The 27,556-nt window shown below is 44.6% G+C and overlaps 2 protein-coding genes across 2 annotated transcripts in view; one reads left to right on the top strand and one right to left on the bottom strand.

Annotated features, from left to right (window-relative positions):
* EFHC2 (EF-hand domain containing 2) overlaps positions 1-27,556 on the top strand; it is a 204,501-nt gene that overhangs the window by 37,908 nt on the left and 139,037 nt on the right. The gene's annotated exons all lie outside the window — the stretch shown is intronic.
* Positions 16,362-21,934, bottom strand: LOC131503100 (putative deoxyribonuclease TATDN2). Its single transcript, XM_058714482.1, has one exon. It carries the CDS (start codon positions 21,148-21,150, stop codon positions 19,324-19,326), a length of 1,827 nt encoding a protein of 608 aa, XP_058570465.1. The 5' UTR covers positions 21,151-21,934; the 3' UTR covers positions 16,362-19,323.

Genomic DNA, 27,556 nt, shown 5'->3' with positions numbered 1-27,556 from the left:
AGGTAGAAGGGAAGTTAAAAAAAAAAAAAAAAAAATGGTGCTTGTCAGTGCTTGTGTTCCCAGGGAACGTTCCAACAGATCCCTGCCCCCCCCTCCCCGGGACACACCCCGCACTTAGTGGATCTTCATAGGTCACCCGGGCACTTTTCAAACTACTCCCTATACACTGAGACTCACTTTAAGAGCAGGGTCTCTGTTTACTCCTGCCATTCGGGCCTTCCTGCATGTAAGCCCCACTGGTTTTCAAGGCCAGATAATGGGGGCTCATCTTCCCAGCTCGGGTTCCCTGGGCTATGGAGCCTGATGAGGGGCTTGGACTCTTTGTTCCCTAGTGGCAGGCCTCTATGGTTGTGAGAACACTCCTGCTTATGGGTTGCTGCGCTGGGGGGGGGCGGGATCCCGGATCCCGGATCCCGGATCCCGAATCCTGACTGATCTACATCTCTGCCCCTCCTACCTTTCTCAAAGTGTTTTGTCTTTTTGTCTTTTGTTGTGTATGATCCATTCTGCTAGGCCTCAGTTCGTTCTCCGCGTTCTTCTGTGTGTAGTTGTGGGTTTTGGTGTGTCTGGGGGAAGAGGTGAGCTCAGCATCTTCTTACTCCGCCATCTTGATACTGTCTCTTGATTGTAGGTTTTTTTTTTTAATGTTTATTTTTGAGAGCGAGACTGAGCGAGTGTGTGTGTGTGTGTGAGCAAGCAGGGGAGGGGCAGGGAGAGAGGGAGACACAGAATGGGAAGCAGGCTCCAGGCTCTGAGCTGTCAGCACAGAGCCTGACGCGGGGCTCGAACCCACGAGCTGTGAGATCGTGACCTGAGCCAAAGTCGGACACTCGACCGACGGAGCCACCCAGGCGCCCCTAGATTGCGTTTTTAATTGAACAAGTTGGCTTATTACTCACTGCGGTGAGAGAAGACACATACCCTGAGTTATCGAGGGATGTGTAAGCAAGCAGGTGTTAGAATTCTGAGATTTACTGTAGGATCTGGGTTTGTGTTAGCTAATTTGGGGGAGGGCTTAAGGAGGTGGGGTCTTGCTCTGGATTGGGCTCTGTCCGGAGGCAGAGTACTTTTACGATTGTGTATCTTCATGCACTTCATTCATAGGGACTCCTGTGATCTAGGAGAGGAGAATGTTTGGCATTTTGTAGTTTGGACAGTTTTCACGTTCTGTCTGTGTTCAGAGTTCAGACATGATTATGGAGCGGACTTTATTTTTGTCTCGATCCATCATAATGGATCACAAGCGGTCTTGTCTGAGGCCGGTGTTCTCGGAACGTGTTCATGTTCAACAGGAGGACGCCAAGGCCTGGGGTGGCTGCCTTTTCCTTCTCACTCAACGCCAGCCAAGAGTTTGGATTTTCCTACAGGGCTATCAAGGAGCGATCGAACACATTAGAATCTCATATAATTAGCAAAGAGCAACACGTGAACACAGATGCTGGAAGTTTTGCCCAAGGCCACTTGGGAATGTTAAAACCTCTAATTAGAGTCTATAAAAATAAAATACAATTCCATTTGCAAAAATAACTGGAAAATGTGCCAGATATTCTACCTTTCAGCCAATACCCCAAATGTCAAATGAAAATTTTTCAGTGGGTTTATGCAATTTTCAGATTATCTGAATTCTGTTAGAATCATTTCAGAAAAGACATCGATATGTATAATCCTAACACAATGGGATTACAACACATTGCAATTTAAATCCCAGGCTTTACATCATGACTCCATTAATCTTCAGCCAGTCTCAGGAAAGCACTCCAAAGGCTCACCTGGAATCAAACGTATCATGCCCCAAATTCCCAACGATGCATTCTGCATTTACCATTAAGTATAAAACACAAAGTTCCATTCTTTAAGTGTATGTTAAAGTGATAGTTACCAATTTCATTCTACAAAATGGGTTCCTCTGATCTTTTTTTTTTTTTAACATTTATTAATTTTTGAGAGACAGAGAGCATGAGCTGGGGAGGGGCAGAGTGAGAGGGAGACAGAATCCACAGCAGGCTCCGGGCTCTGAGCTGCCAGCACAGAGCCCGACACGGGCTCGAACTCATGAACTGTGAGATCATGACCTGAGCCGATGTTGGACGCTTAACTGACTGAGCACCCAGGCGCTCCTCTAATCTTTTTTTTTTTTTTTATTTTTGAGAGACAGAGCACAAGCAGGGGAGGGGCAGAGAGAGAGGGAGACACAGAATCTGAAGCAGGCTCCAGGCTCTGAGCTGTCGGCACAGAGCCCAACGCGGGGCTTGAACTCACAAACTGCGAGATCATGACCTGAGCCAAAATTGTATGCTACACCGGCTGAGCCACCCAGGCGCCCCTCCTCTAATCTTTTGAAATTCAAAAGACATGTAACAGAAACAGAAACCCAAATTGGGACTAAATGTCTCTCTCACTAAAGAGGAGAGAGTTCTTTTTCCCCTCTTTTCTAAAATCTAGAATGCTAATAATTTATGATTTATAATAACTTATGATTTATAAGAATCTACTTATTAGACGAAATTTTAAGACCATCTCCTCAGGCCTAAACTTTTTATCAGTAACTAGGCCTAGGGCTTATTCTCATTAGCCCGAAGTTAAAATCGTATTTTTCATGGAGTGTTTATGGCTTAAAAAGATCAACAGTAGCAAGTGTTGGGAAAGGATATAGAGAAACTGGAGCGTCCATATGTTCCTGGTAGGACTATAAAATGATACTGCCATTTTGAAAGAAAGTTTGGCAGCTTCTTAAATACTTAAACTGATACTTACCACGTGACTCAGTAATTCCACTCCTGCAGATCTTTCTAAGAGAAATTAAAACATAATTAGTGGCACCTGAGTGGCTCAGTTGGTCAAGCATCCGACTTTTGATTTCGGCTCAGGTCATGATCCCAGGGTTGTGGGATTGAACCCCTGCATCAGGCTCTGCGCTGAGCGTGGAGCCTGCCGGGAATTCTCTTTCTCTTTCTCTCTCGCTCTCCCCCTCTGCCCTTCTCTCCCATTCGTGCTCATGCTCTCTCTCGAAAATAAACAAAAAAACCAATTAATGAAACAGACAAAACCTTGTACGTGAATGATTATAGCATTATTACTCATGATAGCCCAAACCAGGGAATCGCTGTTACGTTCATTAACCGATGAGCAGGTAAACCAAATGTGGTGTAACCATTTCAGTGGAAACTCTTCAGTTATAAAATGAAACTACGGCGGGGCGCCTGGGTGGCTCAGTTGGTTAAGCGGCCGACTTCGGCTCAGGTCATGATCTCACAGTTCGTGAGTTCGAGCCCCGCATCGGGCTCTGTGCTGACAGCTCAGAGCCTGGAGCCTGTTTCAGATTCTGTGTCTCCCTCTCTCTGACCCTCCCCCATTCATGCTCTGTCTCTCTCTGTCTCAAAAGTAAATAAACGTAAAAAAAAAAAAAAAAAAAAAAAATGAAACTACGGAGACCTATTGCATCATAGATGATCCTCAAAAACATACTAAGTGAAAGAAAGCAGACGCAGAAGACTTTATGTTGTATGATTCCATCTATCTGAAATGCTAGAAGAGGCAAATATATCCGAGAAAGCAGATCAGTAGTTGCAGGGGGCTGGCAGCGGGAGGGGGAACTTTTGAGGAGGGCAACTGAAATGTCCTAAACCGCGTTGTGAGTAGTGCTCGCTTCGGCAGCACATATACTAAACCGCATTGTGAGGATGATGACACAACTCTATAAACTTACAGAGTCACTGAACTGTATCCTCACAAGAAGTTAATGTTATGATCTACATAGTTGAATATATTCGTTTGCTAGGACTGCTATAACAAAATACCATAGACTTAGTGGCATAAACCACAGCGATGTATTTCCTCACTGTTCTGGAGGTTCGAAGTCCAACATCAAGGTGCCATGGGATGGTCTTCTGTGCACACCAGTTTTTGGTTTTGTTTCTGTTTTTTTTTTTTTTTTTTTAAACATACAGTCTTTGTCATACGGGCGACTTCATATGACTCCAAAATGAGTTGCCGTGCGGTTTGTTGACTTACATTTTTGGCTGATGTACATTTTGTTCTGAGTTTTTAAATCTGTTGAGTAATGTTCGTTCACGTACTTTCTCTCTCTGAATACAGACTAGCTGCAGGTTTATTGGCAACATTTACAAACTTACCTTCCTCGATTTTGTATTTGCAGAATTATGCCCTATGTAAGTTCACCCCTTTGTAACCGTGATGGTGGGTTATAGTAGAACACGTTGACTGTATAATCTGGTTTTTTTTATTTTATTAAAAAAAATTCTTTTATAATGTTTATTATCGAGAGAGAAGAGCATGAGCATGGGAGGGGCAGAGAGAAGAGGGAGACGCAGAATCTGAAGCAGGCTCCAGGCTCTGAGCTGCCAGCACAAAGCCCGACATGGGGCTCAAACTCACAAACCGCGAGATCACGACCTGAGCCGAAGTCTGACACTTAACCGACTGAGCCACCCAGGCGCCCCAATCTGTGTTCTCTTTTTAAGAAATTATTATTATTATTTTGTTTAAATTTTTAACGTTTATTTTTGAGACAGAGAGAGACAGAGCATGAACGGGGGAGGGTCAGAGAGAGGGAGACACGGAATCTGAAACAGGCTCCAGGCTCCGAGCTGTCAGCACAGAGCCCGACGCGGGGCTCGAACTCACGGACCGCGAGATCATGACCTGAGCCGAAGTCGGCCGCTCAACCGACTGAGCCACCCAAGCGCCCCAAGAAATTATTTTTGAAATAATTCTTGACTTACCAGAAATGACAAAAATGATACAAGGTAGTTCTTCTGTTCTCTTTTCCCAACGATAACAGCTTCTATAACCATAGTACATTATCAAAACCAGGGAATTGACGTTGGTAAAATACTAAACTCGTGGACCTTATATGAATTACACCAATTTTTACATGCACACCTATTTTCTTCCTAGTTTATAGTTCTCTGAAGTTTTACCATATGGATAGATCTGTGTAACAACCACCACAATCAGGATATGGGATAACTGTATTTCTTTCGGATTTTGTGGCTTGAGGGTTCAGGGTAGTCAACTTTAATTTCTGAAAATCAACTTCGCCGAGGGAGGAATAATTTTGTATGTGATAAAATGTGCCCATTTTAAGCATTAAGATCCAGGAGTTGTGACAAATACCGGGATCTGTGTAACCATCCCCTCCGACACCGTATGGAGCTTCTGTTCTGCTTTAGGAAGTTCCCTCGTGCCCCCTTCCATTCAGCCCTTCATCCATTGCTTAGACTTCCATCACCATAGATTAGTTTTGTCTCTTCTTTTCTTTTTTTTTTTTTCTTGTTATAGAAAAATCCCCTTTAAAAAAAAAAAAAGTTTTTATTTATTTTTGAGAGAGCGAGGGAAGCAGAAGAGCCCGCTGCAGGACTTAAACTCACAACCTGTACGATCACGACCTGAGCTGGAGTCAGACGCTTAACCCACTGAGCCATCCAGGCGCCCCTAGTTTTGTCTGTTCATATAAATGGGAGCCTTCCATTGTGCCCTCCTTGGAGTCTCAGTCACTGTTTGTGACTTAAGATTTGAGGCGCAGCTTTGAAAGTATTTCATATGTAAACAAAGTGCAGCCAATTCATGTCATAATCTACTGTGGCGCTCTCTGAGTGTTTGTGTAATCATTTCTCGTTCTCTGGATTGATGGCCCTTTATTTTTAAACACGCCAGTCTTCTATTTTCAAATAAATTACTCTCCTAAGCCCCTTCAGAGGTTTTTTAAACATTTTAAAGCATTAGAATTGTCCATATCCTTCTATTTATTTTAATTATTCTCTTCCATTTAAATTCTCATTCTTCCTATGAAATTCCTCGTGCTGTTTAGTGTGGTAATAGTTCTTTTAATAAAGAGAGTTCTCCAGGGACACATGTCATTATCGTAAACCTTTTATCAGAGGTTTAACTAATTGGGGGAGTATGGTTGTTTCCAGGGCCTCAGAAGTGGGGAGGGGGGGCAGGGAGAGCCAGAACGCCACATTATGCAAAAGGAGGCCAGATGCTTACCTCCATTTTTTTTTTCAATGTCCCATTTCCTTTCCTCTTGTCCCCTCTCTCAACCTTTTCATCCCTCCTTCTTCCATTCTTGTGACCTTTTTTCTTTCTTTTTCTCGTTTACAGGACTTTTTGTCTTTATTCTCATTCTCTTTACTTTCATTTTTTTAAAAAAAATTTAATTTTAATGTTTATTTATTTTCAGAGAGAGAGAGAGAGAGAGAGAGAGCGAGCAAGTGAGGGAGGGACACAGAGTGGGAGACAGAATCCCAAGCAGCCTCTGCATTGTCAGCGCAGAGCCTGATGCAGGGCTCGAACTCTAACCGTGAGATCATGACTTGAGCCAAAATCAAAAGTCAGATGCTTAACCAATTGAGCCACCCAAGTGCCCCATTTTTAAAAAATTTTTTTTACTGTTTATTTTTTATTTTTGAGACAGAGACAGAGCATGAATGGGGGAGGGTCAGAGAGAGGGAGACACAGAATCTGAAATAAGCTCCAGGCTCCGAGCTGTCAGCACAGAGCCCGACGCGGGGCTCGAACTCACGGACTGCGAGATCATGACCTGAGCCGACGTCGGACGCCTAACCGACTGAGCCACCCAGGCGCCCCACAAGTGCCCCATTTTTAAAAAAAAATTTTAGAGCGAGAAAGTGTGAGCAGGAGAAGGGCAGAGAGAGAGAGCTTATCTTAAGCAGGCTCCCTGCTCAGCGCGGAGCCAGATGCAGGGCTCGATCCCACAACCCTAGGATGATGACCTGAGCCAAAATTAAGAGTCGGACATTCAACTGACTGAATCACCCAGGTCCCCCCTCCCCCATTCGTTTTTATTCCTCTTCCATTGTGAGGGTCCCATTTAACTTTCTTCCCTCTCTCTACTTTTATCTTCCTTTGTTTTAGGGCTTGCAGTTGCCGATGACCTCTCTTAGGAGAGTATAACTATCATGGTCCTCGTTGGCATTGTTGTTATGCCAGGTCTTTTCCCTTCCCTTTACCCCTCGGGTTGGACCCTGGGTGTGTACGTCACCCCAAATGGAGTGTTGTTTGAAATGAACTTTGTGTATGGGTCAGGTACCCCTCGGGAACATGGTGCTCCTGCAACACCGCCCAGTGCGAGGCTCTTTGGTGTAGCTTTCCAGTCAGACAGGTGGGTTCAGAATGTGGATTTATCACTTACTGCCTGTTTCTTCTTGGCTATGTTTTTTGTTTTGTTTTTTTTTTTTTAATTTTTTTTTTTAACGTTTATTTATTTTTGAGACAGAGAGAGACAGAGCATGAACGGGGGAGGGTCAGAGAGAGGGAGACACAGAATCTGAAGCAGGCTCCAGGCTCTGAGCTGTCAGCACAGAGCCCGACGTGGGGCTCGAACTCACGGACCTCGAGATCATGACCTGAGCCGAAGTCAGACGCTTAACCGACCGAGCCACCCAGGCGCCCCATCTTCTTGGCTATGTTTTTGACTTCCCTTGGTCTCAATTCCCTTATCTGTCCAGGATGAATAACAGACCCCCCCCCCCCCCCCGCCTTAGAGTTGCTGTGGGCATCAGATGGACAGTGCGTGGCAAGTACCCCGCTCCTAGTAGATAGTCACAAAAAAAATAAGTCTCCTCCTTTGCCAATATTTGGCTTATTTTCTTACATGGGGTAGATAGGGTGGTGTTCTTAGGGGAAGGGAGGCATAAACCGGGTCCGTGCCAGCCATCACCTGTGCTGCAGGGTTCTGGCATTCTTCTTTGGCACAAATTCTGCCATGTTCCGGAAGAGTAAGTTTGGACGTGCCGCCAGTGAGACAAGTGACTTCTAAACCGTGGGGGCGCCTGGGTGGCGCAGTTGGTTAAGCGTCCGACTTCAGCTCAGGTCACGATCTCGCGGTCCGTGAGTTCGAGCCCCGCGTCGGGCTCTGGGCTGATGGCTCAGAGCCTGGAGCCTGCTTCCGATTCTGTGTCTCCCTCTCTCTCTGCCCCTCCCCCGTTCATGCTCTGTCTCTCTCTGTCTCAAAAATAAATAAGCGTTAAAAAAAAATTAAAAAAGAAAAATAAACCGTAACCATTAAGCTGTTGGTATGTTGTTCCTTCCACTTGTTTCCTACCGTTCCATTTATGCTATGGGTATGAGGATACTTTCAACGAGTCTTCTATCCCTTAAATAAGAGATTTTATAATGTCTACTCTGTTTTAGCGGATTCTCACCTAATGGCCTTTTAGGAGGAAAGGTGCTAAATAATAACCTGTGTTATTATTTTACTTTTCCATCATTCAGAACTAATAGCAGTCAGTAATAGACTTTGACAACTGTGTTTACATCCCGACTATTCTGAACTTGCACTCCAAGATTTTATGCCATCACCATCTAGGTTCTAGAAACTTCACGTACGCCCTTTACTTCCTTTGCGGTCTCTCGTTCTCTTCCTTTTTAGCTTAAAATTGGAAACCTGTTTTGAGCGTGTGTTACTGTCTTTCTCTGTGGTTGTACTTGTTGATTTGATTTCATCTGGTATTTCAGATCATTCATTTTTGCATTTGTGTTTGAGTGTCAAAGACAAGACTGGGGGCACCTGGGTGGCTCAGTGGGGTAAGCCTCCGACTTTGGCACAGGTCACGATCTCACGGTTCATAGGATTGAGCCCCTCATCAGGCTCTGCAGTGACGGTGTGGAGCCTGCTTGGGGTCCTCTCTCTCTCCCTCTGTCTCTGCCCCTCCCCTGCTTGTGGTCTCACTCTCAAATAAATAAATAAACTTAAAAAAAAAAACCCTGTGTTTTCAATTCTGGTCGTTGACTTTTATAGTCAGCTTTATTAATTGAAACTTTGGTTCTCACTGATGCATAATGGGGATAATATTCTTTTTTTTAATGTTTATTTTTAAGAGAGAGAGAGAGAGAGCGCAAGCATGAGTGGGGGAGGGGCAGAGAGGAGGACAGAGGATCCGAAGCGGGTTCTGTGCCGACAGTGGCAAGTCCGATGTGGGGCTCGAGCTCATGAACCATGAGATCATGACCTGAGCTGAAGTCTGATGCTCAACCAACTGAACCACCCAGGTGCCCCAGGGGAGAATATTCTTAAAGCGTGTTCCCAGCTTTCTAGTTTTTTTTCCCTACATCCTGCTGTTGAACAGAACTTTGATCATTCCACTTTCCCCGTCCTCCATCCTCTTAAGGATTCTTCTCAGTTGTTCAGTTCAATTCTCAGGCTTTAGGGGATGTAGGAAAGGGAGAAGGACTGGAGTAAGGGGGTGAAGAGAGGGAGAGAAATCATAGAGCTGATGGTGAGGAAGTGGAAGACTTTTGAGCATGGAAAATGAAGAGGGAAGGCATTTGGGGGAAGTGTAGATGAGCATAAATCAGATCACCTTTAGAGTTTCTTCCAAGTTCTATGATAGAGACAGACTCTTCTGTTGCTAGTGGTTGCCCAGCCCTTTTTTTTTTTTTAATAAAATGTTTATTTTATTTTTGAGAGAGAGAGAGAGAGAGAGTGAGAGAGAGAGAGAGTACAAGCAGGGGAGGGGCAGAGAGGGAGACACAGAATCTAAAGCAGCCTCCAGGCTCCGAGCTGTCAGCACAGAGCCCGACACGGGGCTCGAACTCACAAACTGCGAGATCATGACCTGAGCCGAAGTTGGACGCTCAACCGACCGAGCCACCCAGGCGTCCCTTGCCCGGCCTTTTCTTTGAACATACTACCATGCTGTGACTGGTTCACACTTGGCTTATTATTTGAGTTACGTCTAAATGTTAACTCACTATATTCTATGTTTTTGTTTATGTTCAAGCAAGTAAGAGAGCCACCATTACACTCCGTCACTGTTGACCTAGGTCCCATCTCCTTCTCAAATCCTCCTGCCATCAGCCCCCTTTCCAAGGCCACCACTGCTATCCTAGTTCCTGTCTGTCACCTGGAGAGTAGCCTCTTCGGTGACATCCCTGCCTTCAATCAGATCCTCTTTCTCAACTGCCCACGCTGCCATAACAGTTAACTTTCTAAAATGTTTCCAGGGGCGACTGGGTGGCTCAGTCAGTTAAGCATCTGACTCTTGGTTTTGGCTCAGGTCATGATCTCATGGTTCATGAGATCGAGCCCTGCGTCGGGCTCTATCCTGACAGCACAGAGTCTGCTGGGGATTCTCTCTCCCTCTCTCGCGCATGTGTGCTCGCTCTCTCAAAATAAATAAACTTAAAAAAAAAATTAAAATGTTTACAGTCCTTTGACCTAACTTTGCGTGACCCAGGGACCACCTATCTTTTGGCTCTTGTGCTTTTGCTAAATCTTCTCTGCTCTCCCTTTCCCACTCAGCGTTCTGCCACACAGAATGACTCGCAAGGCCTCACGTACGCTTCGCACATGCTGTTCCCTCTGCAGAGGATGCCCTTCCCCACTTGTCCGTGTGTGCAGCTCACCCTCCATCTCTCCACTCTGAAGACCCATTTCAGATGTCACCTCCGCTGTGATGCCTTTTGTTTGTTTCGTAATGCCTTCTTCTTGACGCTCTCAGGTATCTTGGCGTATCCCCCTCCTACTAGAGCGTTTTCAGACTCCTGTTAGAATAGCCCGATTACGCTTCTCTGTGTCCTCCACCGAGCTGGAGCGTGGCGGGGTTTCGGGGGGCAGTTTGGGAGACCATGGTTCACCGGTGGCCTCCGAAGCTAGGCAGTTGCTGTTCTAATCCCAGCTGCCCCATTCTCTTACCCTGCGACCTTCGGTCACTTAATGTCCTAAACCTTGATTTTTATACAACAGCAATCACCATAACACCTACTTTGTAGATGTGTTGGGAGATGTGAACGAGGTAGGGTGTAAAAGCCCTTTACGTGTTGTCTGATCCATTTTAACTATGTGATCAGTGTTGGCTATTTTCATTTATCTTCGAATCTCAAGAGTCTAGCGTGGCACTCGGCCCATAGCAGGCACTCAGCAATGTATGCCGAGTGGATTTTTAAAAATATGATGGGATCTTTAGCTCTCTATCCAGGGCATTATAATTATTTGGAGGCACCATACGCTGTTCTGGAGTTACTTGCGTATAGTCTGATCTCCCTTACCTGACGGTACAGTCCTTGTACCTGGAGGGATTGTCTTGCGTGTCGTACCCTTCACACACAGCTTTGAATTTGGCAGGTGCTTTGTAACTGGGTTGGTCTGGTGTCACTTTGCTTTTGATCAATGAGCCTTTCCGTATTGAGTATCCATTTTGTGGTCTCAGCTGCCAGTGCCCTTGTGGGAAGTAAGTAACCTACTTTGAAACCAGCAGGAGGATCCAGTGTACTGGGGAGTCTGGTTTATTGGGTAATTATTAGAAATATAGAATGGATTATTTTGATTGGAAGAGAACATGAAAGTCCTCTTACCAAAGCATCTTTCTTCTGAGTCTTTCAGGTAGAAAATCCAGCCTTTTTAAAGTACCTATCTCCAAATGATGGCATGAAGGAGTGTGTCTGCTTTGGTTCTGGTATTAATTCCTCGGGGAGATACATATATGTATGTATGTATATATATATATGTATGTATATGTATATGTGTATATATATAGGTATGTATGTATATGTGTGTATATATATATATATACACACACACACACAGTATATATACACACACTTGATGTATTTGATAAATTTCATATATATGTTATTTTTTTTACCAAAGATTTTCCCTTTATCTTTTATATCAAATATTTCAGTATTCTGTTGTCGCTATTCAGTTTACAAAATGCCATGATTAGCAACGTGGTTTCTGTTGGATGAGGTGATCCCTTTTTCTAGTTCTAATTATTTTTCCAGGAAGTCTGAGTTTAAGCAGTGGGTCTGAGGCTTTCCTCTTAGTAATATCAAGTGTTTTTTCATTGCCTTGCTCAATAGATTCAATAAGAATGTGAAAAGACTATTTTAGATGTGGTTTTGACAGTATTCTTAAGCTTCCAGCTTTGCATCCTACACCGATTTATATATTATTCAGTATTTTTATACATTCATTTTCTCTCCAAAGCTCTGTTATATATACATAATTTTCTTAGTCCTTTAAATAGTGCTGCACTGGCCTGTGGTTAGCAAGTGTTGATTTTCTAATTTTTTTGCTGCAAGGTTAACCAGCAAATGAAGAGTTTCAGTGGTTTGCACCAGTTATATGGGTAATTGGTGATAAAGCTACAGGAAGACTGTTCTAGCATTCTCCATCTTCCCCCCCCCCTTTTATGCATCATAAAATCAGGTCTTAAGAGGCAGCAGACAAGTAAACATAAGCTTGATGAATGCTTATGCTGTCTGTATAGGTGTTTCTTTCATCTTAAACAGTAGGTTTAGTCGTGGAAAATTGGAGCACAGATTATAAATAGATTTATGGTAATATTTTTGTAATAAAAAATTACTTGGAAGTCATCTCTCTGTATTTTGCGGGTTTTGTCATCCATTCATTCCACTTACCTTTACTGACCATCTCTTATGTTCAACAAGCCAAATGAGATTCAGATCTGTATAAGTTGAATTTTCTTAAAATAAGCTATGCCTATTTAGACACAGTATCCATAGGAACATAAATTTATCAAAAAAAAAAAAAGTGAGAAAAAAATGGGTATTTGGAGTGAAATTCTAACTTGAGCACTGATATTTAGATGAACCTCTTCACCTTCGCAATCCCAATTAAAATGACTGCAGAATTTTAAAATCTGGAGAAACGTTATTAGTGTCAGAGGGCAGGGAGAAGGTCCATCTTCATGCCGAAAACGCAGACGAATCTCTCCTAGCTGTAGTGCAGATGGGATCATATTTTTACTCCCTAAAAAAGTGACGAGAATTGAGTTTGGGGGATGGGGGGAGAGGGCGGTTAGGACAATCTGTGGGGGCTTCCACTTGCCTTACTTTCACAGCTGTTGAGGGCTTACGAGTGTCACTAGAAGGCCCGGGAATAGCTGCCCTGAAAGAAAAGCAGGCCTCGCGTTAGGGCGTTTCTCTGTTGTGACAGGCAGGGTACATGAAGGACTGGCTGCATAAGTTCTGTGCCTGGAGTAGAGGTCAGGTCAATTTGGAAAATGTTTGTTGGAATTTTTTTTATGTATGGAAAATTTTGAGGTTTTTTTCCCCCTAGGGAACCATCCATGGCCCCACCTCCCTCCATACTTCCCTTAACATGCTGTACGTGAATTTCTATCACCTAGCCTCCCAGTGGGAGGAAGAATCAAAACATTCGAATGGCTGGTGAAGGAAGGGAAAGGGAACCTACCCACCGTATTTGGGGGTAAACACCAGCCTGGATAGACTGTTCTTTGTTCAAGACTGAACAAAGAAAGCCAATGAAGTTCCTGAAAGACTGCAACCTAAATGGAGAACATAGTATTTAAGAGGCAGAGGAAGAAAAATATTTTCTGCAGGAAAATGCACACTTTTGATAACAGTTTGCTTTGTGCTTTCGATGGAGTGCAAAGAAGTCACAGAACAAAGTAAGCAGTTAAAGCAAACGCTGTGAAGTGAAAGCTGGAGGGAGAAAATAGAGCAAGGGGAATACATTTAAAACACTACTGACCGAGACTCTGGGCAGAAAGGCAACGGGAGCTCGCTGAGGAAGGAAGAAATGTGAGGAAAGTCAGAAATGCATTATATGTAGTGAAGAAAACAGTGGCGCCTGTTGAAAATGAGATGAGTGATGGAAAAGGGAAACCTGAGAAACTCTCCCAAAATGCAGAGTAGAGGGTCGGCTGTAAGAGGACCAAGAACGGGGTCTCGAGTTCAAGCACCACGTTGGACAGAGAGATTACTTAAAAATAAAATCTTAAAAAGAAAGAAAGAAAAAAAAAAAAAGCACCGAGATCGATAATGAAAGGCCAGACAGATACAGACAATTGTTCCTAAAGAATTAGAAGCTAGATTAAAAGCAGCCAAATCAATTAAGCATACCGTAAGAAATAACAAAAACCAACCCGACCTTCTCGACTACAAAAAGACACAGATCTGAGGACTGAATGTTTACCATGTACCAGAGAAAATAAAAAAGGGACCAATAATTTGATATATTGGGGCAAGTTTTCTGTTACTTTCAAGGATAAGGCAAATTACCAAGAATCCTGACCAGAGAAAGTAGTTAAATCCCCAAAGAAGTTGACCTCAGAATTTTCTGCAAGATTAATATACCAGAAGACAACAAAGGAATAGCTATATTTTAGGGGAAAATGTTTATGACCCAGAAATTCCAGACCCAGCCGAGGTATTACTCATTAGTGAAAGTAGCAGAAAGATGTTCTCAGGTATGTAATTTCTCATAAATATGCCATTCCCATACTTTTCCTGAGGAAGTTGCTGGAAGATGCACTCTAGCCAACTGTAAAACAAATTAAACAGTTTAACCATTGGGAAGTCATGAAATAAAAGGATTTGTGATGAGCAATGGAAAAAAACCATATAATTATAAAATATAAAGTTCGAAGCTTTATGTAACCATTTTAAGTGTTTATTGGAAGATAAAATAATAACAATAATGAAATGAATCCCAATACAAGATAGGGCTATACATGCATTTCTCTATTTTTGCGACTTTAAGCAGACCGTTAACTTTTGGAGTTAATACTTCAACTGAAAATTCTTTAAAAATTAAAAATAATAATACAGTAAAATAAAGTCAGTCAAAAGGAAAAGAGAAAAAAAAGCTTTATATCCTCTTTCTCTAGGACCTGTACTCATTTGTTCTTTAGCTTTGCTTAAAAAACATGCATACTTTGTGTTTCTAGCTAGGTTATAAAAAAAATAAAATAAAATAAAATAAAATAAAATAAAATAAAATAAAAATAATTTTACATAGCCCTGTTGATCACAATTACCTTAAAGGGAAAACCGTAACAAAACAGTAGGTTCTAGGTAGTAGAAATACCATGTACTTCTTTCTGTTCATGTTTTTGTAATATGTATTAATTTTTAGAGTAGGAAAGTAAGCTTCATGAAAATAGAAACTCCTACAGATATAATGCAGAGTTACCATTACAGGCAAATTTATGCTATCAAATACCTTGTCCTTTCCCTCCCCTCCGCCAAATTAAAACTAAACTGAGCATTTACCTTAAGGCATTAAGAAAAGCAAAATAAAACAGATCATCTGAGAGCTGAAGGCAAAAACTTCATAAACTTCAAAAGCAGGATTTTATAAATCAGTACACAGAATAGATATGAGTAAAAACTCTAAGAGCTGATTCTTTAAAACAAACAACAGAATCAACAAAGTTCTAGCTTGTTTGCTCGGGATAGCAAACGAAGATACACCAAATAATGTATTTCTTTTTTTTTTTTTTCACCGTTTTTTATTTATTTTTGGGACAGAGAGAGACAGAGCATGAACGGGGGAGGGGCAGAGAGAGAGGGAGACACAGAAGCGGAAACAGGCTCCAGGCTCCGAGCCATCAGCCCGGAGCCCGACGCGGGGCTCGAACTCACGGACCGCGAGATCGTGACCTGGCTGAAGTCGGACGCTTAACCGACTGCGCCACCCAGGCGCCCCCCAAATAATGTATTTCAATCACAAGTTTGGAGCGAGTGAAATGTCTAGCTTATGCCAATTAGGAGGTGAAGTAAATATCCTGGTAGATGTTAATTAGCAAAACTGACTCAAGCAATTGGCCAATAAGAATGGTAATATCAGAGAAAAGCGGAGAACACTCCACGTGTTTAAGTGACCGTCTCTAACTATTCTACCCTACTTCATGCTCCGTAGTGGTTTCAAAAGTTCTATCATCGGGTACTAATTTGGAAGTCAGATATGAATACAGACCAACTGGAAAAACAGACCCTCCCCACCCCCCGTCTCCCAAGACCAAGTGGGCAGTTTGTTCCTTCTGAGCTTTAAAGGTGGAAGGAGGGCCTTTCTAAAATTGAACAGAAACAGGATATTGACATGCATTAAGACAAGTGCCAAGGTTCAGGGAGCCCGTTAATGGGCCCGAGAGGCCCTGTGACTCTGAGCTGACCGATGGCCCAGGGACCACTAACGGCAAATTGAATTTCTAGATCACCGGTTGCTCCCGTGGCTCTCTGAAGCCTCTAGAATGTGCGAGGAGACACCAATTTTGAAGTGCCATGCAAACGTATGAATTCCAATCATTCTTTGAGGCTCAATGGAATATCGATCACCAGAAAGCTATTTACAGAGTGCTCCAAAATTTTGTACATCTGGATCACAAGGTTTCGTCTTATTTTTACCCAGTAGCATGAATAGATGAGGTGTTCTTTACCACATTTATGCAATAAGTAAAGGAAGATTGTGATTTTTTTATTTAGGCCATTTTGGATGTACTGCACTCAGAAAAAAAACCACACTGTCCACTCCCATTCCTGAAGAAATAAAGCTGAACTATGGCAAGGCGCTCTCCCGCGTGTTAGAAACACTGCAGAGCATAGGCCATTTTGGATGTACTGCACTCAGAAAAAAAACCACACTGTCCACTCCCATTCCTGAAGAAATAAAGCTGAACTATGGCAAGGCGCTCTCCCGCGTGTTAGAAACACTGCAGAGCATAGTCTATGCGTTTGCCATAAAAATGCAGAGGGAGAGGAACAGATAAGAAAAGTATTTTCTCCGTATAAAAAGGAGATACTTCTTTTTTGGAGAGGAAAATTAATTGTTGTGTGTATATATATTTTCTCTCTCTTTTGTGCAACGTGTACTTACAAATGCAATTGTTCATTCACACCCATTTTTGAAATGCCCACTTGGTAATGTCACCTTGCTAGGACCGGATCAATGACATTTTGTGTTTTGTTCTCCATGGATCTTAGGCAGCTAGAAAGGGCAATGAAAAAGGGTGTGAGGAGCACAGAGAAGTACACGATGTGGTAAGGGGACCGCAACAGCGAAGAGTGTGACTGAGGTGTTTCCCACGCTTGCGGTCCCAAAGAACTTGAGCTTGCTGAATTGTTATCTCGAATGAATCAAACTAATCTAGAGGTAACCTTGAGAAACACCCTCTTGGGGACGTGTGGCTCACATCAGCGTATCAAAGGACATGTGAGATCCCCAAAGTAAAAGTGTGGAACTTTGTTATAACTCAGTATTTCCCCCAAGATGTGTGTCCAAGGAACCTTGTTTTCTGCAACCCTTTATAAAAAGCTCAGGGCTCCTGTGGGTTGAGGGACACACTCTGTGCCGTGTCTCTTTACACTGTGCATTAAATGGGGGAACAAAAAAAGCCTTGCCTCAAAACACTGGCTTCGTGTTGGAAGGCTTTTCGGTCTTGAAAAGATAATCAACTTGCACCTTTGACACTGGACTTCTTTTGTTCTCCTAAAGAAAAGTAAAGCTCTTAACAGCTTTCTTACACTTCCGCTTCCTTCTTCTCAAAAAAAAAAAAAACTGGATCCGCAGCAAAGAGGGAAAAGAAAAATCTATGATACATTCAGGGTTATTTACAGAAACACGAACTATCAGGGTCCTGGCAGGGTTCGACCCTCTCTAATAGTCTCTTACTCCGGAGGACGTGGAAACAGAGAGAGTATCGCCGCCCGTCAATTCTTTTGCCTCGCCTTTTAAAGGGCATGCTAGAGATGGTGGTTTATTTCTCTGTGCTCTCCCTACTATCTGTCCCCCGCCCCCCCCCCCTGCACAAAATACTGTCACTTAACTCCCAGGTGTCAGTGACGTCACTTATCCCATCCAGGGAGACAGTAACTCCCATGTTAAATCTTTGCTGAGGGCCTGCACTGTTCCAGATACTGTTCTAACAAAGGGTGTATGTACAAGGTGTGTGTTCATCGGGTGTGATGAAGAATGGCAAGCTTCTAAACCTAGTGGGGAGGAGAACCAATGATCGCACAGGCAGACTAACAACACAATCCAGCCTGTGCCAAGTGGTATGATGAAAGCCAAACAGTAAGCCAGGGAGTTTTTTCCTCCCAGGTGAGGGGAGCATTTATGTATTTGGTGGTCAGGGAGGGCTTCCCTGTGGAGGAGACTTTTGAGCCGAGAACCAGAGGGGGAGCCAGCGGATTTTTCAGGATCCAGATAAAAGGACACACGGGAACCCAGAGAAGTCTAGCGAACGCTGGGCCCGTTTTCATCAAGTCGGTTTGTGAGAATAAAAGAAATTTTCCGTCTTTAAAACGGATGGCACTCCTTGGGGTGCCTGGGTGGCTCCGTCTGTTAAACATCCGACTCTTGATTCCAGCTCAGGTCACGGTATCACGGGATGTGGAGTTGGAAGCCCCACGTCGGGCTCTGCGCTGACTTGGGACCGTTTGGGACTCACTCTCTCTCCCTCTCCCTCTGCCCCTCCCCAACTTGCTCGCACTCAAAAATAAACATTCAAAAAAATAAAGTAAAATGGCCCTTCTCATCCGATAATGGGACTCTTGGATTTAGGTGTGTGTTTTGGCTGGCAGAACTAAGTTTCAGAACTCCAATATTTTCCTAAAATGGGAGTTCCTGCAAATTTCTCTGGGAGGACGGCTGTTTGCCAAGCGGGAAGCTAAAGCTCCTCTGTTTCTGTCCTCCAGGAGAACAGTATTTCTAAGTGGTATACAGTTGGGCCTTGTTAACAGTCAGAGCAATCTGAACAGCAGTTGCTATTAATATACTGGTTCCGTGAAGAGATTTGGAATCACACAAGCTTTGCAAGTTCAGTTCAGATGCAAAACTCATCTCAGCGCTGTTCCAAGATTCAACTGACCTGGCTCCCGGTCGCTGGAAGTGCCTCCACGGAGAGCCGGCCGCCCCCGCCCCCCAGCCCGTTCTGCCTATTCATGGGCTAATTTTTACCTAAATCCATGGCCTTTGAGATGAAATGCTAGTATTGGCTTATCTTTAGAAACAAGAAACTGCAAGTCGCAGTCACTGAGTGATGAATTTAACGACAAACCGTACGGGTTAGAGAATTCCTAGAACAACAACTACATTTTGGGAACCCACAGAACAAATCACCGGGCTCCCTTTGAAACTCCCACATTCCTTTTTTGTTTGTTCTGTGTTTTTTAAAGACAAGTAGGAGGGTGACTTTATGCAGCAACCACTCAAAGCCCCAGGATGCAGAGAACAGGCAGCTGGATTTAGCCAACTTGTACCCTATGGAACGCTTTCTTTTCTTACTGTCCGTCCTGGCACAATTTGGCCAGGAGGAAAAACCCTGGTAAACCACATCGAGGGTGGTTCCCCCTACCCATCCTGCCATTCTGCACCCCATCCTACCAGTCACAAGGAGAAGTCTTACGAAGAGGTTTTGAAGAAAACAGCCCGCCGCGGTCTTTTTTTTGCTGTTCTAGTGGGCTTCTGGAACACGTCTTGACCTCGAGACGCAGGCAGAGTTCACATCAAGTCTGTGCTGTCAGGCCGCTGGTCTCCCTTTTCTGGAAGACGCCTGACCACTCCCTCCTTGCTTAAATATTGTAGATGTAGTTGGTGTTCTCACGCAAGGTGGCCAAGATTTGGGTGAGCGGCTGACCTTTGATTCTGGCGATCTCTCGAACCGTGTACAGGGCCAGGCCCGGGTGGGCATACTGGCAAAGGCTTTTGGGAACCCCCCGAGGCAAGAAATAGGGAGCATCCGTTTCCACGACGATTCTGTCCAGTGGGATATGCGTCAGGGCATCCCGGGTCTCCCAGGCCGAAGAGTAAGTCAGGACGGCTGTGAAACCCACAGACATGTTAGGGAAGTACTTCAAGAGGGGCTCAACGAGCGGGTAACTGCCAGTGAAGCAGTGCCTATGGATCTTGTAGTCAGGAGGCACGTATCGTTTCATGATGGCCAGCAGGTCTTGGTCAGCCTCCCGGCAGTGGATCACCAAGGGCTTGTTCAGGGACACGGCCAGCTGCAGCTGCCTTTCAAATACCTTCTGCTGCTGCTGGACAGGGGTGGTGCACTTGTACGAGTAATCCAAACCCACTTCTCCAAGCGCCACGGCCCTGGGGTGTCGTAAGGCCTGCAGGATGTTTCTCTCCTGAGTCTCGTTGTAGTAACGTGCGAAATGGGGGTGACAGCCAAAGGCCCCCCAGACCAGATCCTCCTTCAGAAGATCTTCCCACATGCCATCCTTCAGTGTGCGAGGATCACAGAAATCAGAGATGCAGCCCTGAAATTCCTTAGGGAAGGACTGGCTATACATTTCCATGAACTTCTTAAAGGACCCTTGGAAAGACATCTTGGAGAAGAGCAAGTCCAAGTGACAGTGGGTGTCGATGAAACCCAGGCTTCCCTTCCAGTGGCTCCCTGGGGGGGAACCAGCTGCACAGCCTGCACAAGAATGTGATGGTATCCCCGCCTGGACGGTCATCCTCTCCTGGCTCGCCGCTGAGCTTCCGGGGAAATGAACCAAGTGAAAATTCAGGGCCGGATCTTCTCCTGACGGCTTCCAGTCTCGGGGCCAGTTCGGCAAGTGCACTTCTGACGTGGGGGCGTAACCGCCGAAGCCTCCCCAGTTCTTCACGGCCTGGGGGACGTTGCTGCTGTTGCCCATGGAGGCGTAGTGGGAAGCCTGGAGGATGTTGCTGCGGTAGCCGGCGTAGTCGAGCGGAGGACCCATGTACACGGGAGGCTGGTACATGACCGGGTTAGCGGCGAAGGATGAAGGCTGCAGGACTCTGGTGACACCCAGGGAGACTGGCCTCTGAGAGAGTCCCATTGCAGCCAGCTCATCCACAGACAAGTGACTGGCCGGAGAGGGGCGCTCGGTCACCGTATCCCTTTCTTTGTACTGCTGGGATTCTGGATAAGAGTTACCTCTGTCTAGATACTGGAGGCCTGGGGAGCCCTTTTCGAAAACGACCACCATCTGGTTGTCCGGGGACTTCTTGCTGGGTTTCTCCCGAGGACTGATGATCACTTTCCTGTCCCCCGAACTGCTGACCTCTATCAGCATCTTCTCCTTCTCTCTAACCACTGGGGCCAACGCTTGCATTTCCCCAGGAGCAGAGAAGGTGACAACCCTGGCGGTTTCTCCCCCGGGGTCGGGATGCTCGCTTGTGCTCAGTTTTGCACCCCGGGAGGGCTGTCCTTTTGGTATGAACTTTCCCAGGATGCCCTGGAGAGCCTTCATGTAATTGGAAGGAGAGGTCAGGTCGTGCAACATAGCACTCTTTCCCTTGACCTTGTTTGATTCCGCGGCCTCCCTGTGTTGTCCCTCAGCTCTGGCTGCAGGTTCAGAGTCTGAGGAGCTCTGGATAGGGGTCTTACCCCCAAGGCGGTGGGCATCCTCTAGAGAAGCCATTTCTCCCAGAAGGGGTTTAACAGCGTGCAGATGGGTTGGGGCTAAGGGGATTCCGCCAACCAAAGGAGCCCCGAACGCTCCCGGCAATCAGTCTTTAAAGGCTGCACCCACACCGGCAATGGCGGCACGGTGGGGAGGTGGCGCCCTGGCAGGACGCGCTCCGGGGAAGACCGCAACTCAAAGGCGCTGCAAGTCCTTTTTCTGTGTTCTCAGGCTCTTGCGGGGCGCTGGCCTCTCCGGAACGTGAGGCGTCGTTATGAGGTGGCCGGCTGGAGGGGACACGTCAGCGGGCTCCCAGGGGGCCTCTGCATTTACCAGGGGGGCCCTACCTGAGTGCCGCTCTGGCCTCTTTGGGGCCTTGCCCGATTCTTTCAGCAACCCGTCACAGTTTTCCGTGTTCAGGGAGGACCAAGTTCCGCGATGGCTTTGGATTCCAAGGCGCCGTGGCAAAATGGCGACAACCGCAGGTTTTGCAAAGCCCCGGCGTGGCGTTGGAGCCGCGTGGCGCACTTCCGAGATTACTGCGCACTTTCTTTTTCGCTACTTCCGGGCGTGGGTGTAGAAGCGCTTCCGGGGTCGTAGAGCTCTTCTTTTAGGTTTGGAGCACGAGATGTCAAAACCCTCGAAAATACCGCAAGGGGCTCCAGGGACCACACAGAGGTGTGTCTGAGCCGGGCCCGGGGCCCAGAGGTCCAGGCCGCCAAAGGTGTGGCTAGGTTCGAACCCAGCACCGGAGCGGACGCGAAGGCTCTCCGCATCCAGTAGCCTCGGCCACCGGAAGCACTCACCCCCCCGACAAGGCTCCCCCCACCCACTAGCCTTGGCCCCCGGAAGTGCTCACCCCCCCAACGAGGCCCCCTCCCACTCGCCTTGGCCCCCGGAAGTACTCATCACCCCTCCCCCAACAAGCTGCCGGTCTTCCACCACCGCCTTGTGTAAGTTGTCCTCCGTCCCCAGTTGACTCTTCCGCCTTGCTGCCCAGCTAGGGTTCCGCAGGAACTACCACCATGGCTTGCTGTTTGTCTCCCCTCCCCCACCCCCGCCGTTCTTTTCGGAAAAACCTAGCTTTTAAAACATGTTTAAGTATACGTGCTTTAAAAAAGCATAGTCGTAATTATGGTATGTTACCATTTTCAGTTCTGTGTTTTTTTTCCGCTCAACGTTTCTGCGTATCTGAAGTATTTTCCTTCCTGCTGTATAATTTTTGAAAACTTCATACTAGTGCCTTCGTAATATTCCACAGAGTACATAGATGTGCCATAATTTACCGAACCCTTCCCTTTCTGTTAATTTTTTACGTTCCCTCGGGCTAGTTTTTTTTTTCTATTAAAAAAAAAAAAAAAACAACCCGCTGCAAAGAACATCTCTGCACATATGTTTCTCCATATTTTGGTTTGTTTCTCTGGGCTACATGCCCAGAAAGGGAGTTCCTGAGAAGTATAGGAATTTAAACATGGCTCCTCATAGCACCCCATTGTCCTAGAAGCATAGTAGTAGTTTAAAATCCCATCTGTGATGAAAAATCCCACCAGGTCCATTTAATAGGAGAAAGAAAACCACTGCCTGTGATTTTTAATCCGCTCTTGGCTGACGATTTCTTAGCAGAAACATTTTTCTTTTATGTAGTGACCCTCTGGTAAACTTGAAGCCGTCTTTTCATTTCTTCTTAAAGGGTCTTTTAAAAGTTAATTAAAACATATCTTTATAAATTAAACTCCTATTAGAGTTTTTCGCTTAGTATGTTTTTTTATTTACATTTTAGTCCATTGAAGTGATCACTTGTGTTCTTATGGTCAAGTTCTGGTTTTTTTCTTTCATAATTTTCTTTTTCTCCTAAGCCTAGAACGGTCATCCTCCCTTTCAAGGCTTTGACACACACACATATATTTGGGGGATGGGTAAAGGGTGTTGATTTGTTATATTTAAGCTGATAACCCGTCTGGTAGATATTTTGGGTTATCATTTGTTTCAGGTTGGGATGTACCTTGATGCTATTCCAAGTTAGTACTTTTTCCACTTGCTGATATGTGACTGTCTCTTCACGTTTTAAATTTCTACATGTAATAGAGTGATTTCCAGACCATTTTTTGTTTTTCACCTATCATTCTGTTTCTTACCACTGTGGTGGTACACTACTTTGATAATTGAAGCATTGTATTATAGTAATGTATAAAATCTGGGAGGGTTAGGTCCCCTACATTACCTTTAATTTTTATTATTTTCTTTAATAGGCAGACTTGTTTATTTCATCAGGTGGACGTAGAATTATTTTTTTTTCAAATTCTTCCAAAGCACCAGTGAACTTGAACTATGTTATTTCAGTCTGCTTACCCAGAATATGCCCCACCTGTTAGTCAAGTTCGCCTGTATTTTCTAGCAAGTGTTTTTAGAGTTTCATCTGGGTCCCAGAGTTTTCATGACAACTATTTTCAAGTGTTTGGTTATTTTTTATTCTATTGTGAACATAACTGTTCCCTCCCACTATATTTTCAGCTGGTTATTGCTAGTACGTGAGAATAGTTTTGATTCAGTTGTGGTTATACTGAAATCCTTTCTTTATAGTTTCTTAGCTTTTGCTTATGCCATTATTGTATCAGCCTGTAATACTTTTTTGTCTCTTTCTTGTGAATATTTTTATTTCATACCTTCTTATGTTGCCCAGAACTCCTCAAAACAGTATTCAATAACGTTGCCAGGAGGGGCAATTTTGTTTTGTTCCTGCTTGTAGTAGATGCATGGTTTACTTAACTATAGTGCTGGATATTTAGGCTGTTGTTTTATTTTTTTTTTTTAAATTTTTTTTTTTTCAACGTTTTTTATTTATTTTTGGGACAGAGAGAGACAGAGCATGAACGGGGGAGGGGCAGAGAGAGAGGGAGACACAGAATCGGAAACAGGCTCCAGGCTCCGAGCCATCAGCCCAGAGCCCGACGCGGGGCTCGAACTCACGGACCGCGAGATCGTGACCTGGCTGAAGTCGGACGCTTAACCGACTGCGCCACCCAGGCGCCCCTAGGCTGTTGTTTTAGAGCAGATGCTTTTCAATCTTATTAAGGAATTACTCTTGGATTTTAAGGTGTATGTGGTAAAGGGGGGGCCTGGGTGACTCGGTCGGTTATAAATTGTAAGCAGTAAGAGTAATAACTGAAATAATAATAGCACCCGGACCTGCCCCCATTTTGACTAATTTCTAGCTGGATAAAGATAGCAGGATTCATCAGAGGGCAGTCTTCTTTCTTCAAAGTATTGTCTCTTTGACAGTAATGACAATAAAGACAGTAGTTATGGGGCGCCTGGGTGGCTCAGTCCGTCAAGCGTCTTGATTTTGGCTCCGGTCATGATCTCACAACAGTGGGTTCAAGCCCCGTGTCGGGCTCTGTGCTAACAGCTCGGATCCGAGCCTGCTTCGGATTCTGTGTCTCCCTCTCTCTCTGCCCCTCCCCTGCTCACGCTCTCTCTCTGTCTCTCTTAAAAATAAACATTAAAAAAATAAATAAATACAAATGTATATGGTTGGAAACAGCATGAGATCATTACGTATTTGTCAACGTCTTTGCATCTGTGAGAATGCTGCCTTTTGTGCAGGTGGGCATATGATGGTTACAGGCTATTGAATTGTTGGCTTGTATTTTAAATCTCAAATCGTGAAATTGTCTGAGGCGGTTCTCAACCTTGGCTTGCACACTCCAGTCACCCCGGGGAGCTTTAAAAATCAGTGATGCTTGGGTCCACTCTAAGGTTCTGATTTCATACGTGTGTTGGTGTGGATGTGGCCCAAGCATCAGGAATTTAAAAGGCTCTGCAGGGGATTCTCCGGGGGCGGGGGAGGAGGACTAGGGCTCCATAGTTTACTTTTTAATGTTATGTCTATCAGGCATTAGAATTCACTTCGTGGCTTTCCATCTTTTTTTGGTATCGGAGCGAGTTCCATAATGTGGCAGTTTTCTCGTCCGTGAAAGTTTGAAAGAACCCAGTAGTAAATCATCCCCATCGGAGCCTTTTTAGAGACAGTTCTTGGGTAATTTTTTCCACTGCTTACTCGGTTATTAGTTTATTCATTGTAGTTTGGTAATTCACAGTTATTACAAAAATCACTTATTTAACTGTGGTTTTAAAATTTGTTTTCGTCAAAGCTTGCATGATTTATTATGTTAAGATTATTTGTGTCTTGCAATTTATTACATTTCTGTGTCCTGCGGTAACTCACTTCTGACTTCATACTTTCTTGATTATCCTTGCTAGACTCTTACCTGTGTATTAAAGAAAGTCTTGGATTTGTTTATTACGGTTGTTTTTCTCCTTTCAAATTCTCCTATTTATGCTTTTATCCTTTTTGCTTTCTACTTGTTTTCCTTATGACAGATTTTTCCACCTTCAGAAATTTTTGCTCAATTTATTGCTCACCGAGTCAAAACTCTTGGCTACATTTCAGAATTACTTGGGAGAGCTTTAAGAAAAAATACGAACGCCCCTCTTACCTGATGTGATGTGGGCGGCGAGTGAGCCGGCAGGAAAGACTTCTTGAGACGTTTTATGTGCACAAAGGTGTTTTTATGAAAGCCCCGGGACAGGACCCTTGGTCCGGAAGATCTGCACTGGGATAGGGAGGAACAATTGATTATATACTTTTTTAAGTGGGGAGGGACAGAGATAAAGGAAGTTTCCCAAAGGCTTTTCATACGTATAGAAGACTTAACCGCATCCTGGAGGTCTGGCTGTTGTTAAGTTAAGGTTGCTTTTTGCCTCTAGCAAAGCATTAACATCAAGGCCTCGGTGAGTTCCTTGAGGAATGTTGCTCTGCCTGTATTTGTCCGCAGGCTGCAAATTGTAAAGAAATTTAATTTTATCTGCCTTTCTTTTGCCTTTGTTCTCATCATTACCTGCCGCCATGATTCTTTAAAAAAAATTTTTTTTTCTTTTTAATGCTTATGCATTTGGGGAGGGGGGGGAGGGGCAGAGAGAGAGAGAGAGAGAGACACAGAATCTGAAGCAGGCTTTAGGCCCCGAGCTGTCAGCGCAGAGCCCAAGGCAGGGCTGGAACTCACGAACTGGGAGATCATGACCTGAGCTGAAGTAGGACATTTAACAGACTGAGCCACCCAGGAACCCCTTTTAAGTTTTTTTAAGCGTTTTTATTTATTTTTGAGAGACAGAGAGAAAGAGCACAAGCTGGGGAGAGGGAGGGACAGAGAGAGAAGGAGACAGAATGTGAAGCAGGCCCCAGGCTCTGAGCTGTCAGCGCAGAGCCTGAAGTCAGGCTGGAACTCATGAACTAGGGGATCATGACCTGAACTGAAGTCGGACGCCTGACTGAGCCACCCAAGTGCTCCCCCCCACCCAACACCCCACGTGACTCTGATTCATTGGGCCTGGGCTTTGTTTTCTTCCTTTTCTTCTCCTTTCTTTGTCTCTTTCATTCTTTCATTCTTCCTCCCTCCCTCCCTCCCTCCCTCCCTCCCTCCCTCCCTCCTTCTTTCCCTTTCTTTCTCTTTTCTTTCTCTCTTTCTCTTCCTCTCTTCCTCTTTTCCTTCCTTCCTTCCTTCCTTCCTTCCTTCCTTCCTTCCTTCCTTCCTTCCTTCCTTCCTTCTTTCCTTCAGCAGAGCCAAGCCTGAGGATAGCTGAGTTAGAACAATGAACCGAGTAAGCCCTCTTTAACTCTAAATTCTCTTAGGTAGTAATCTAAATCCAGTAATTCACCCAAGATTATCGCTTTACCAAAATTTTATAGGTTTGTACATCTTTAATTCTATACTCATGTTTTGTATTTTCAAGTTTACTTTTAATTACAATACAATAATTATTAGTGAGAATTTTTGTTTATAGTTACATAATATTTCTAGTTGTATTGCTTTGTGATTAATGACTGGAACTTGTATAATTTATGTGTTTTCAATTTATTAGAATTTTTTGTGAATTAGCCTGTGTAGGGGAGGAAAAATCATTTTCCCTTTACCCTTGTAGGTGCTTGGCTAAGATGCCCCTATGATGAAAGACAGATTAACAAGAGAAATACAAGCAGAAGTTTAATAACCTGTATACCTCCTGTATACATGGGAGAGACCCAAGAAAACTTGAGGAACTCCCACAAATGGCCAAAGCCATCACCTTAAATACTATCTCCAGCTAAAGACAAAAGAGGTTATTGGGAGTGGGGGAGCCACTTATGGGGGGGTGGGGGACTAGGAAAAGCATAGTAAACAAGGGTAGGGTTGTTATGCAGATTTAAGTCACTGCCTTCTCCATTGATAAGAGTTTCTAGAGGTATTTGGTCATCCCTCCTCTTCTTGGTACAGTGAGGGAGACACCCTTGGAAACGGAGATTTCCCTTATACGTGTAAATGGCTCGTACAAAAGGGTGACTTTTGAGGCGCCGGGGTGGCTTCGTCTGTGAGTGTCCCACTCTCGA

The sequence above is a fragment of the Neofelis nebulosa genome, chromosome X, assembly GCF_028018385.1.
Source record: "Neofelis nebulosa isolate mNeoNeb1 chromosome X, mNeoNeb1.pri, whole genome shotgun sequence".
In the NCBI taxonomy this organism is placed as follows: Eukaryota; Metazoa; Chordata; class Mammalia; order Carnivora; family Felidae; genus Neofelis; species Neofelis nebulosa.
The sequence above is the reverse complement of the archived record's forward strand: the minus strand, read 5'-3'. Positions and strand labels throughout refer to the sequence as shown.